This window comes from Serinus canaria, chromosome Z (assembly GCF_022539315.1).
Source record: "Serinus canaria isolate serCan28SL12 chromosome Z, serCan2020, whole genome shotgun sequence".
NCBI lineage: Eukaryota > Metazoa > Chordata > Aves > Passeriformes > Fringillidae > Serinus > Serinus canaria.
This window is the reverse complement of record NC_066343.1, coordinates 32870421-32885372: the sequence shown is the minus strand read 5'-3', so window position 1 is coordinate 32885372 and position 14952 is coordinate 32870421. Positions and strand designations below refer to the sequence as shown.

The window sequence follows — 14952 nt, the reverse complement described above, 5'->3', positions numbered from 1 at the left end:
ATTTTAGCTACAGCTGAAATTTGCTGTCTTAAGAGTAAATTGCTCTTGGCAAAAGAGTGAGCAGCAAAATGCACTGCAGAGTGTGCTTTGATTGTTTTGTTGGTTTGGGGTTTTTTTATCCTCTCTCTACCATCTGCATACAAAATCTTTTAATAGGATTTTTTAAAGCCTCTAGAATAGCTCTGGCAAGGATTTCGGTTGTCTGACTAGTCACAGTTACCATAAGTAATCCATTTTACTTACGAAGTGGACTGCAATTTATATGTCAAAAAGAAACTTGAAATGCCATAACATAGAACATAGTCACAAAACTACACATAAATTAATTCTCTGCCTATGATTCTTACTCTGCCAAAAAAAAAAAAAAAAAAAACTTCAAAAAAAGCATTAAAACAAAATTTAAAAAAAATACATACAAAAAAAACCCACCAAAAAACCAGAAAAAAACCCACCAGTGAAAGTACCCCCAACAAAAAAAAAAAAAAAAAAAACCACACAACCCCCCCCACCAAAAACCCAAAACAAAACAAACAAACAAAAAATCAAAACAAAACCCCAAAAAACCCCCAAAACAAACAAAACAAAAAGCACCAAAAAACCTCAGGAAGGTATTCTAAACAAAAAGTACCCCAGGAGGAAATTCAAGAGATACTAGATACTTACTAACTTAAAATTTAACAGCCTAGCATGGTAACAAGGTATGAAATTCTGTACCTTTAAAACACCTCTCTTCTGTAGCCTGTCCAATCTTTCTTGTCCTCAGATGTCACTAAAACCCAAGCTAGCGACTATTATCTGCCTACTATTTTCCTCCCAGCTGTTTCCTTGTATTCTGGATTCCCAATGAATTCTGTTCATAGCTCCACAGTCCTTTATCCTTGTCTTTAATGTTGGTGTCTGTGTCTCTCTAGTGATTGCTCCCTGTCTACTCTACATCCTTAGGCATTTACTCAGACTGATTTTCATGCTTTGGCGACATAAATTGTTAATCTATGGTCAATGTAAGGTCTAACAAATGTTGTTTGTTCTGCAATCTGTAAACTATGCTTTGTATCCATTATGACTGAAATGCCATAACATTTTAGCAGACATGCTTTGCCTGAAATCCTAAGTCAGCACTTATACTTATTTTAGCTTTTCTTCCAAATAGATTAGGAGCCTGCAATATTTGCTTATGCAAGAAAGCAAAAGAAAAAAAATCTGGAAAATTTTTGATTCATTTCAAGTTTTCCCTTAAAACAGAGTTTTCATAATTTACATTAGGCTCTCTAAAGATATTCTTGCCATTAACAAAGCATGTACTGTTATAAAGCACAGAGAATCTGGAGCACTATCCATTAGAAGTGGAAGGCTGGCGAATCAGTCTTTCTCTCCGAGACAAACTTCCCAGTTGGGAACATTTCCTGCTCATAACAGCTTTTCTGTGCTGATTTTATGAGTTATTTACTCAAGAATAAAAACAAGTGTGTTCAGAAGTTTATATCTGTCCATTTTGCACAGGACTTAGCAAACTCAAAACGAAATCAAAATCCTCAGTTGCTGCAATTTTATAATCGTGTTTTAGTACTACAAACCTAGAAAATCTGATGTCTACAATTAAGATTTCTCTTGCAGGAGAGGAAGTGGGAAGAATGTCAGGACATTAACTACTGGCTTTTCCTAGCTGAATTCAGAGCTACACATTCTCAAGACTAAAAGACTTGAATGCAAATATAAAATAAAAAGAGGTTATTTTCTTGGCATTCATTGCATCCAATCACTCCAAAACAAAAATAAAAATCCCCCTTCCAGATTTTTCTTGCTGCCACTTACACAATATACCTTTCCAGCACCAAAGAATAGGTCTCCTCTGCAGACTGCAATATACTTAAGTACAGAAATTGCCAGAACCCGCATAGTCAAAACCACTTCCACTGTTAACTGTAATAGCAGTACTGGATGCTGGCATACAAGCACTCATGTGCCATAACCAGAGAGAAACCCATATAAGAGCATAAAAATATGAAAAAAACACAGCAGAGACTACAGATGCAGGAAACTACAGAGAATTTATTTTGAACACAACATGTCTCATGCAATGTAAAATTTCGGAGTGATGAGACTAAAGTGAGAAGCCTATTAGAGAACATCTGCAGCACTACATATAGAGATAATCAAGCTGTTGGTAAGTAGCAAAGATGTGAATAAGATAAGGATAAAGATGGAATCTGCTATCAACTGATGATGTTGCAACATCATGATGATACAGGAAGCAGAAAGAAAAAGTCTTGTGGTGGTCAGATGACACATTTCAAGAAGAAAATTCAGGCAGTAGTGAGGCAGGTGGGCTGATTAAGAACAACTCAGTGAATAACTGGCATGATTTAGGACCACTGGATAAAAAGGATTTGCAGGTCAGAGTCTAGAGGTTAGACTCTAGGCTACATTTTAGCTAGTGTGTATAAGTTAGCAGTTGGAGAGTATAGGGCTATTTCAACTTGTATATGAATACTAAGGTTGTAAGAATAAAGTTACAACTCCATTCAGATGGTTCAGTATACAGATGTTAAGATAATTTGTTACAAAACCCTATCCCAGGAACCATATTAATCTAACTACATCTCCTTTAAATTCTCTGTTGTTTCATCATCACCTTGATGTAACATCCTGACTCAGAATACATACTACTGCAATTCAATACAGAAGAGTAAATAGATAACTGCTCTTTGTTTATTTAAATTAGAATTCAGAAATTATTGTGTAGCTATCTTCATAGAAGACAAACAGCCACACTGTGCACACAGCATTAATAAATTGCCTTTAGAGGCAAAAAAGGATTCTCATCCCAATTGTCATTTTTTGTGGAAACTGCCTAAGTCCTGCAACATGCACCTTCCCTAGAAGGCAGACTGGTTCTGATAAAGTACTAGCAATTCAACTGATCATATAAATAGCATTTGGTTTATTCTGGTAGCATTGTGAGAATAGAATACATACATTTTACATCTGTGATGCAAGTTCAACCCTTCAAAATTGGAGGGTCCATTTGCAATGCTGGGGCATACCACCAAATGATATTCAAGGGCATGGCTCCTTGGGAAATGGGCAAGCCAGATTAAAAAGTGATGACCAAGAAGTCATCCAGTTCAGAAGCTATCCTGCAAGCTAAGTTTAACCCTGCACCTTCAAATGCTATTGAAACATACCCATACAGAAGAAAAAGAGAGTTCTTGAAGCATTTATCAGGGTTTCCTAACAGCCATTTAAGGAGATGGTATTTTACCCATTTCACATCTTTACAAGCTAAAGAACAGTACTAATCACATGTTGACCTTTACTGTGAAGCATTCTGCCTACAAATAAGATAAGCCATAATTTACTAGTTTATCCAAACTGCTTCCAATGTAAGAGGTCTAACATATACGGTATTTTCCTGTCCAAGACATGGTAAACTTTTCTATACTATGCAGCCGTTTAAAAGAAGAACTAGCAGCCGCTGGATATTATCCTCATGGATCTTCTTCCACCTCTGAACAGACCTCGATCCTAGAACCTAAAGAGAAAGAGACCACGAGTCCTGGCCCCAAGTATACACTCAAATCCACACAAAGTACACTTCTGAGAACAAAAATAAAACTCAAGTAAACTAGTCCTCTTTATAAAACTTTCATGTGGCGAATCTACTGTTTAGGTGTGCAGAACAAACTCATGAAGAATGAAGCCTATTTTCAGTTCATTACATTACCAACCATGTTACATTTTTATAGAAAACCCTTAGCTTACTCCACAAGGAAGTCTAAGAACACTGTACACAACTGACTTAGTTAAAATATTCACCATTCCCTACAGACTTCCTGTGGATGACCTATAAGGTGTTCAGACAAAGCACTAAAGAGAAGCTTGCAGCACTCTATCATGAGTTCAGACAATCTCTCAGGTTCACAATAAAACTTGTTTATTGTACAGCATATTATTGGTACACCTCCATTACTACTAGAAGAGGAACACACACCAGAACTGCAGACTTTTGTTCTACTAAACTATACCAGCTCTCTGGAAGAATGATCCACATTGTATCAATTAGAATACCTCCATAAACACATTAAAATAATTATTAGTGTAGACTTGGCCTGGATCTGCCTCTGGGGAAGAGGACTATTGCTCCAACCTCAAAGAGATTGCTAACGGTTGCATTCTCATGGGAGGCAGAATCTTGAGTTGCCAGAGACTTAGAAAACCAAAGCAGTGTCTCCTACTTAAAGGGACAAAAGAGCTTGTCACTGTAACACTATTGCAGCATGTCCTAGTCATCTCTAGAAAAAAGCCAAAACACCTTGGGGTAATTCCAAGAGGGACTCCATAACAGGAAATGCAACTCACAGTGAAGTCCAACATTCCATTTTTGTGGAATTTCTGCTTCAATCTCATTACAAACCAGTGTATTTTTCAATTTACTGCAAAGCAGACACTAGTCACACTTTGGACCTAGAGCCATATTTTATTTTATTTTTATTGTATTTTACATACAGACACCCACGTCCTTATTTTCCTAACAATTTCACAATTCACCATCTGTTCTCCAATGTCCTGTCCACTGCCCGTTCTAAGTATGAAACTCAAAAATAATACTAGGAGAAGTTTTCTGATGGTGTAATACTACTTCATCCACCAAAAGGTAATGAATTTATCCTTGCTTCTGGTCAGATATTAAGAACACCATTAATTCAATATGTCCACATCTTCTATTTTGCTAACAGCACCAGCAGTATTTATAAGTTTTTAACATAAGGTAAAAAAAATTGAGATCACATAAGGTATCACTTAGAGTATTACTAATGGTGTAATATAAGGATGTTTACCCTGAAAACTGATACATGGGGACTTGACTCTTGAAAGTAGCATATGTTGTGTTGTAGATCATCTTCCATTCATCTTTAGTCAATTCATACTAAACATTGCTTCAAAATTCCTTGATTACATACCTCCACCTCAATCAGCAACTTAAATATTTATCTTGAAACATAACACAGCTGATTAAATAAAGCTGACATGATCATCACACCTGCTGCAGTTTTGAAGTTTAGAGACCAGGCCATCTGCAGACAAAAGCCTTTTTTTTAAGCCTCAAAAGTATTTAGCTGTGGTTTCTTTTCTTCATTATAAATTAAGTATACATTTCAAAAAAGCAATAAATAAGGATATTTTATAAAAATAATAATAGTATTTTTCAGGGGCTTAAAATATCCATTTCAATGAAATTTTGGTACTTCTATGGTTCATAATCATTAATAAAAAATCAGTAATGCAAACAAAATCAAAACAGTAACAGTAATAAAAACCTAAAGAAACAAAACCAAAATAAACCACAAAACCACCCCAAAAAAACCTACAACCCCACCCCCTCAAAACCACAAAACCAAAAAATCAAAACATTTCTTCACTTCTGAAGACATTTTGCACATACCAAGTTACTGCACTACATCTGAATTTTCTACTTGCTTATCAACCCGTTTCACAGAATTTCAATTTTTTTTTACTTCTACAGACTGCAAATCCTAAATTACAAAATATTTTCTAACTTACAACTAGTAAAACATGCAATTAAAAACATACTTTACTTTCAAATGTTAGCTTTATCGCAGGACATTGAGATGCACCAAAAAAAAACCATGAGGAATCTCAGGGCAGAGCTCTCCAGTTACTGATCTCCCCATGACATGTGGAGGACCTTATATGGAAAACGCCGCCCCTGTTCTTTGCACTGTCTTCACATAAATCACAGCTCATTAGGAGCTCATGGCCTGCACACCACTGCTGTGAGAACTAACAGTGTTGCTTGCCACTTACAGGGACATTCATGGCAGCTTGATATACATTCCTTCAAAGTGCATCCTATATTCAAATGTGTCTGCCAAGTGAAATTCAACGCTGCTTAAACACAAACTCCTGACTTAATGATTGAAAATTCTGGCATAACAAGAAAGAAAAACACTTCAGGATTATATAATAGGAGGGCAGTGCTTGAGGACACTGAAAGTATACTAGATTAACAGGAACTAATACTAAGAAAGCTCTATCTGATTTATGTAAGAAAAAGTGGGAGGAGAACGGAAAAGGAAATAATATGTCAAGCCCTTAGCTTATTGCATAAGCCTATTCCTTTATAACTAGGCAATAATTTTGCAGTTTTTCACTGCAAACTATGGGAAGTCTGACAAAGCATTTGCAGGACATGGTTACCATGACCTTGAACAAAGTACTTAAATGGGTTTCCTGTTTTGTTCCTGTAGATCTGCCTACAACATTCAGAGGTCTCTTCCTCAGTCAAATAATATATCTGGAGAGCAGCAAGAGTGGTTTCAATTTAAAACAAAACCAAACTAAAACAGGCCAGTGCTCATTTCTGCTGTAGACAGCTGCTTTAACTACATTAATTAAGAGTCGGCACAATATCTATTATCAGTTGCAAGTGATCATGTTCTGTTCTTCATGCTTTCCACCATAGTCTAGCAACACTACTGATAAAAATAGCGGCTTCTAGAAACTAGCATGTAAAAATGCATTATGGCATCAGCTTTCCAATATACCAGCAATCATCTTCTATTCTTATAATGCATTGCATACTGGGTGTTGAAATTTTAAAGCAGAGAAAACTAAATTTTTGGACTGTAAAGGTGAACTTCATTTTGAAGATGACACTTCTCTCTCCTTAATATACACACAGATGCTCTTGAGGCTGTTGTTATACAATTATACACTTCTTTTCCACATTAGAAAATTGCTTACCTAGAAGATTTAAAAAGAACAGAACAAAAAAAGCCCAAAACAAACAAACAAAAAAACCCCACCCAAAAAACCATAGTAAAAAAAAAAAAAGAAGGGACCTTGCAAAAGCAGCCAACAAATACAATGACATTTATTTACTGCATAACTCTGGGAAATGTCAAAGTAGTAGAATGACCTAAAGGAACTTATTAGAAACTTAACCATCAACACAAATTCTTTCTCCAAAAATTATAACGAAATTTCCAGTACAGTTTCATAAAACAAAGGTAAAAATTAGTAATCAGTTTAGTCAACAGGCAGAAGTAGCCTGACAACACTGCATAACCATTTTTCAGAAGATAAGCATAAAATTTACACAATTTTCTAAAGGCTGCTTCAGAGGAGGAAAGATACAAAATATCAAAGGCACAGTTTGTTAAATTAGTTTGCAAGTTCTACTTTTCACAAAAGAAATCACAGAGCTAAGTTCATAAGAAAAAAAATTATAGTGAGCCCAAACACAGAAAAGGCATGCAGTTACTGCCAAAGCTTGCCTTCAGAGTAAGCAGCATAAAGACAGTTGACAACTTCACTGTTTAACAAACACTCTCATTTCTTCACAATGACAAATAAAAGCCATCAGTTGGGCGATACTTAATCTACCCTCACAATTACTAACCTAAAATTCTGATGGCTGACAGCAGTCTCAATACCGAATAGATCACAATAACAAGTTTTGGATTTAGCACTCACTATTAATATAAGATAATCAGCCTTCTCCAAAACTGTTCTCACTTCATAAAAAAAAATTTTGTTAAAAAATTTTGTAAATTTTGTAACTTTTGCGATGTCCCATGCTTGTTCCCAGTACAAACTATCACTTCCTGAAGCTGTTAAAATGTGGATGTTTGAATTACCTGACAAAGTAATGAAAATACTCACTACCTATAAATTTTAAGAAGTGATACAACTGAAGGATAGTCTGAACCTCAGATCAGCTAGTCCTGAAAAACTCAATGAATTTTATAGAGTACTCACAAGTATCTATGTAGTTGAAATATTTCTGTGTTAAGATCAAAAGGAATTATTTGCACAGGTTGTGCAGTTGCTTGTGACAGCATTTATAAAAGGACATCTCATGCTTCACAGGAAAGTAACAGAGCTTACAGACCAGAAATACAAAAGCAATTCCATGAAATGCCTTATCATTAGCATGTTCTTGGATCCTGCTTGTACATTTCATCCTTCTTACTACATCTGCTTACCAGAGGCTAGAACAGAAGCCTCATCTACTGTCAAATTATTGAAAGGGAAGGGAAATCAAACTTTCTATCTCCTGGAAGGAGAATTCGTAATTCATTCTGTTTCCCTTCATCTACAGCATTATTTGTCTGGTCTTCTTCCATGACAGTACCCATGCCCAGAATGAAACAAGCATGTTTTGATGCCACTTAAACTCATGTGACTGCGAGAACCTCTGACAACTGAAGATATATGACTAATGTACAATTAGTAATCTCTATTGCCCTTAATGGTCAGAAGAGATATTCCATCAGAACTACCCAATTTTGCAAAAAATTAGGAACTCCAGATTCATTTAATGTTGTTTTGATAGTAGATGCTCAAGGGAAAGGTAAGGGATTATCTGTCTTCATCTCCTCTTATAACGGGAAGTTCTTACAGTCTTTCAAAAGCCAAGGTCACCACTAAAACCACCACAGAATAACATGTGCTTTGTTTTTCCCAGTCATGCCTCCAGTTTCCAGCAATATTTCAAGTTTCTCTCACACATATAGTAGATTAAGTCACTGACGTAAAAAGCTGTAAGTTTATTTTAAACACACAGAGTATTTTCTAATTGCAACATAAATACTAAGACTTCAATAAATTGCCTTGTTTCTTATAACATGTTGCCAAACACCTTACAACAACTATCAGCTACTACCATTGCAGAACAGCAGGAAGGAAGAAGAGATTTTGCGTTACAACTATTCCATGAGACTGTAGTTTAAGGTCTGTCTTTCCCCACACCTCATTCCCTTTCACTACCTATGAATTTCTGTCCCCTCAGATATAACAAGGCAAACTTTACAGAACTGTGCTATAAATTACAGCAGTGGAGCAATTTGAGTTACACTGTAAAATAAGTCTTCTTACTTGAAACAAAAAAAAACCCTGTATGGATTAGTTCAAACAGATTTACAGCACAGCCTAACAAGAGTGGCAACAGAAGAGTGAACTCCAACAGTTGCTCAACAGAAGATGAACTCCAACAGTTGCTTCCTTAAAATCCAGTTTTAAAATGGATTGATGCTGTGACATAGAAGAAAATATCGTTGGAAAAGGAGAAGAATGAAAAGCCAGGGAAGGAAATACCAGCACTCAACTCCATTCTTCTTCCTCAGTAAAACTAAAGATTTGAAAGAAATGCAATTATTTTAACGACTCAGAATTCCTGCACTATTTGCTAAAAGATCCCTACATTTAGGTAGAGAAGATGATTTCCGAAGCAGCACAAACATACAAGAAATCCCCCCAAACACTCAAACTAGAGTTATCTCTATCAAAAGTTAAGAGGAAACTAAAACTTTGCTGCACAGCAGATCCATGACAAAAGAGATGCATCCAGACAGAAGCACCCTTCTTGTGAGGGCCATAAAGATATGCCAAGATACGACAGTGGGCTGAAACGACATGAAGGCATTGACAAGTAACAGCAATACCAGTAAGGAGATAGAAATCCCACCTCAGTATTTGTCCCTTCCTTTACAGGATTTCATCTCATATTGGATAGCATACTTCGGCTAAACAACAATTCAAAGAAATCTTTGGAAGATTTGCTCATGATAACTAACAACAGATAAACAAGACTGCTTTAAGACAACTGCTAAGATGGAGATGGCATTGCACAAGCTTTTCTCTACAGGCTCAAGGTTCAAGACGGTGATAGTAAAGAGACAGCAAGCACAAATAAATGACAGCTTAGTGATCCTAAATAAGTACAGGATTGTACAAGCCCCTAAAGAAAAAGAGATGACAACACCCTGGCAACAGCAGGTAACACTGAGAAGAAACAAGTAAACAAGAATTCTAGTTGGGAGAATAAAGAAACAGCAGAGATCATAGATGTTACACCAGGGGAAGTGAAAGAACTTTGTGCAACTATAGAATACCAAAATGAAAATAAGAAATAAACTGGAAAAGAAGTTGTCCAGTTCTAATCACCTCAGCAGGCAAAAGAGCAGTGGAGCAACAGAAAGAATTAGCTCACCTGGAAGAAAGTCTGGTATGGTTGCATTAAGTTTAATTTAACATGACTCTTAACAGACAAAGCTGATAAATTTGATAAAATTAGAAGTTAACAAAAGGGGGGAAAAGGCTGGAAGTATAACCACAGGCAGAAGGAGTGGCAAATAAACAATAATCAGAGAGTAGAAGGCAGTGCTATCCCTGTAGGGACTATTCACTTAGGAGTTGGATTCAATGATACTTGTGGGCTCCATCCAACTCAGAAAATTTTGTGGCACTACAGGTATCGCAGGGAGAATAAGGTATCATGTGGTAGATGATTACATATGCTATTGAAAGCAACCAAGACAAAGGAGGGCAAGAAAGATGTGGAATCCTTGCACCTTGGGCACAAGAAGCCTATTTAACTGAAGACAATTTCAGCGTAACACAGAATCTGGACTGGAATTAATTTAATATGAAGAGGAAAGAATGTGTGACAACAAACATACATTTCTCTGTTCAGGAATTTGGAAAAGAAGGGAAACAGACTAGAGTGCTGTTATTTTTAAGGATGGAGAATAGCAACTCAGAATAAAATTAGGAAGGGAATAAGATGGCAGCAGGCTGTAAAAACCTGAAATTTGAAATTAAAACAGAAAAGCTGGATGAATGGGGCTTTGGGTAGTTAAAAAGGCAGAAAAAGCCGAAAACAAACATGAGAATACATCTCTCTAAGTAGCAATCAATAGTGCTGAATAAAAATAAACATGTCAATTCTAATCAGTTTTTCTCTGAAAGCCTTTAGATTCTTCCGGGGAAGAGACATAGAAAAAGGCCTAAGATAGAGGCCTTTAGACAGCCTACAAAGCAAAGGAACTGGGAAACATGCCTAGGGGGGAAAAATGGATAACAGAGTATGAAAGCTATGAATATAACTACAAAGAAACCTATCCAGTTCAACAATCAGTTACAGGTAGATGCATTATCAGAAAAGAGAGGAGAAGGTGGTAGTCATGAGAAAGGGACTTGGAGATGCAGTAATCAGATAAGATGTTTGGCAGAACCAAAACAGAAGTAATGATTTCTGTCAGAAACAGAAACGGGGATTAGCAGATGAAGATCAAACAGGCTACAGCACTGAAAAAATAAACTTAATGAGAAATCTACTTGAAAAACAAAGTCATAAGGAACAAGGGCGTTCACAATAAGAGGAGAGATTATGTCAAAGACCAATATGAAATTACAAAGGGAGAAGCAAAAAGTAGGTGAGGAAATGTGAAGGAATGTCTGATGGACCCCTGCCCAGGAAAAATGTAAGAGGAGGAAATGCGAAGACCATGGTAGATGAGGAGCACAACATTTTTTTTCATAATAAAAGGCATGATAGGACAGACATTAGGATCTAATGTAGTGCTGTATGGTATACAGCAAGGTTTCTATAATCCATATACCAGACAAAACTGCTGATAAAATACTCAGCCTTTGATTTGGATTTCCTGAGGAGACACACCTTTGCTTACGGTTAGGAAATTAAATAAATTGCCATTCTTTATACTTCAGTCATATGTATATGGGGTAAAAAATTCAATTGTTGTACTGTATTTTGCCATAGCTAAGGAACGCAAATGAAAAGTTTAGTAGAATACTATTAACATCATACAACCTAGCAGCAGAACACAAATTTTACTAAACCCAAAATCAGTCATCTAAAACCCATGAACAGGCTAGATATACAAACCAATTCATCCTCTAACATCACCCACAAATAAGCCTGCATTTCCTTTAAGAAAAGAACTGTGAGCTGCAATTCAAATTCATACAGAAGAGCTAGAAAGGGCCTAGAAAACATGTGAAAAAAAAGCAATTTGGATAGAAATCACAGAAAATAAGGCTGGAAAACACTTGAAAACATTACTTCAAAACATCAACTTCACTCTCAGTGCTCCAAGTCTGTATCAGCTTTCATTATGCCACTCCTGACAGATGTTTATCTAACATGTTTTGGTTTTTTTAGCAAACCTCAAACAATACAGACTTCACAATATCCTCTGGCAGTCTACTGCAGTGACTGAACAATTTCAAAATCTGCCCCTAACATTTAGCATATATCTCACTCTCTTAATTTAAGCCATTTGTTCATGCACCATAAAGCTGATTGCCTTCCTCTTTGCAGCATATTTGCTATACAGAAAGGATGTTTTCTATTGCAACTGGACGGCTCTCCGCAGTGTTCTGCATTGGAAGGACAGAGCTCTTACATAAAAAAAAAAGTCTGCCTGAACGGATGAGCTACAAAAACTCATCTCTATGATGAGTCATCTGGGACAGCAGAAACGGACTTTCCCACATAAGCAGTCTGCTGGAAGCTGGATTCAGCCACTGCAAGTGATACAGTCAAAGGAAACTAACATTTACAAGCGAGCAAAGCACAGCCAAGGCATCGGTCGTGATCATTTGTACTACAGCCTTCAGAAAAGAGCCACGCAAAAAACCAGCACAGCTCTGGCCGTGCTGTTCAAAGGCAAAGTTAAAATGGGAAGCAGAGCCGCAAACTGGAGCATTGGGTGGAGCTCCCGACTGTGCCTTGCCTGGAAGCACCACTCTGGGGAAAAAAAAGGAGTCAGTACGGGCAAAACAGAGCGAAGGGGGAGGGGGAAGAAAGAAAAACCGACCTCGGAAACAAGAGATGTGCATAGGACCAATCACACGCAGGGAAATGGATGTAGGGAGGCACCTGAACCATTGGCAATAGAGTGAGGAAGGACACTGGGATTAGGACTGTCTCCCTTCCCAGAGGCAGTGGACTTGAGGGATGCCCTGGGCCTGATGACTTCTCCCACGGAATAGCTTCTTTCTGTCGGGTGGGGTAGTAGGGACCTCAAAGAACACACTGCAGAGAAGGGCAGGACATGCAGATCTATCTAGGGAGACGTACTGAGGTCTGGGGAAGCTGGGATGGGGATCACAGGACAGTGGCGCAAGGCACTACGAGGATGGCAGATGAGAACTGGAAGGTCTGCAGCTGCAGCCATGGCAGGGTATGCCACAGACTGCAAGGCCAAGGAAAGGCTGGGAAAGAAGGGGCAAGGTGAAAGTGAGCCACAGAAGAAGCAGCACACAGAAGAGTACACAGAGGGTGGAAGTGCGTAGCACGGTAAGGAGCAAGGCTGTGATGAGGGGTGAACAAGGGGGTGCACATCCATGAGTGGGAAAAGCACAGCTACAGAGGGAGCAAAAAGGCGCATAGCTCATGTGCATGAAGGCTCTGGGCGAGTGGATGTAAGGGGGTCACGACAGAGCAAGGCTACGGGAGGGGAAAGCAAGGTGGTCGCAGTCACGAGAGGGCAGAGCTGTTGGTGGAGGAGCGTGAAGTGGGGAGGGAAAGCAATGGGCTCCCAGCCATGACAGTGTGTGGTTCCGGACTGGGACACAGGAGAGTGCGCAGCCACGGGAGAACAGCGCTACAGGTGTAGCGAGGGGAATGAACTGCCTCAGGGAAGCGAGGCTCCGTGGTGGGAGGCAGCAAAGGGGTGCTCAGCATGAGGCAAGCTGTGCTGACAGGGGCACAAGGGGATACACGGCCGCCAGAGAGCGCGGCTGTGGAGGGGACAAGCGGCTGCGCAGCCACAGGACAGCGACGTGGGCAGACCCGGGGCCGGGGAGGGGGCACAGCCGCGGGGCGTGCAGCGGGGCCGGGGCCAGGTGTGGCAGAGACCTGCAGCGGAGGGCGGCGGGGTCGGAAAAGGGAGGGGGACATGGGGCACTCACCTGCGCGGCAGAGCTGCAGCAGCCCATGGCGTCCGCTGGTCTCTGCCCCGTGGGTGCCCACAAGACATCCACTCTCCGCGACACCCCCGCCCCGGGCGGCGGCGCGGCGCGGGGCGCACGGAGGGCGGCGCGGCGCGGAGTGTACGGAGGGCGGCGCGGAGGAAGCGGCGGGGACCGCGGGGCCCGGTCAGACAAGCGCAGCTGCACCACAAGCGCCACCGCGTCTACCCCTCATCCTCCTCCCCCCAGCTCGGGGAGGGAGAGGCCAAGAGGGGGCGGGGCCTGGAGGGGGCGGGGCCAGTGCACTGCAGCGCGGGGGGTACCTGCCCGGCCGGGGCCCCGCCCCGCCCCCCGTCCCGCCGCCGTTTCCGGTGTGGAAATGGCGGCCGGGGAGCCGCTCCGCAGGAGCTGCCTGAGCTCAGGGTTCATCCCTCGCTCACCACTCGCCCCACGGCAAGGTGTGCTCTGCGGTGGGGACAGTTGCGCGTAGAAACCAAGCTCTGCTCAGCGGCGCTTCCCAAGAGTCTGAGAGCCTACTCGCTGAGAGAAAGAAAAAACCTGATCGTATGGCCTGGTAGTACATACGCATTTGCAGGCAAGAATTTGTAGTAGAATCAAGCACCATTTCTACACTTCCTTTAAAGCTTCCAGGGATAGTGACTCAACCACTTTCCTGGGCAGGCTGTTCCAATGCCTCACCAGACTTATGGTGGAAGTATGTTTTGTAGTATCTGATCCAAACCTCCCTAGGTGTAGCCTGAGGCCAGCTCTTCTTACCTGGGAGAAGAAGCCGATCCCCACCGGGGTGCAGCTTCCTGACAAGAAGTTGTAGAGAGTGATAAGGTCACTCCTGAGCCTCATTTTCTCCAGGCTAAACAACCCCAGCTTCCTCAGCCATTCCTCACAAGATCTGTGCTCCAGACCCTTCACCAGCTCCATTGCCCTTCTCTGGACACATTCCAGCACCTCAGTGTCCTGCAGGGCCTGGAGCTGGGCCCTGAACTTGAGGTGTAGCCTCACCATTGTCAAGTGCAAGGATCCATGGCCCCATCATTGCTGATACAGGCCAGGATGGCACTGGCCTTCATGTCCACCAGGGCATGATGCTGTATCATGTTCAGGCTCTATTCATGTTCAGCATCCCTGGACCCTCTTCCACCATGCAGCTTTCAGCCACTTTTACCTCAGCCTGTAGTGCTGCCTGGGATT

The 14952-nt window shown here is 40.4% G+C and overlaps 1 protein-coding gene across 1 annotated transcript in view; it reads right to left on the bottom strand.

Annotated features, from left to right (window-relative positions):
- Window positions 1–13999, bottom strand: part of SLC44A1 (solute carrier family 44 member 1) — a 69134-nt gene extending 55135 nt beyond the window's left edge. Inside the window, 1 exon segment of the mRNA XM_030236664.2 lies at window positions 13744–13999. Within this exon segment, the coding sequence (XP_030092524.2) occupies window positions 13744–13770 (27 nt within the window). The 5' untranslated portion in view covers window positions 13771–13999.
- Between the last annotated feature and the right edge of the window lie 953 nt (window positions 14000–14952).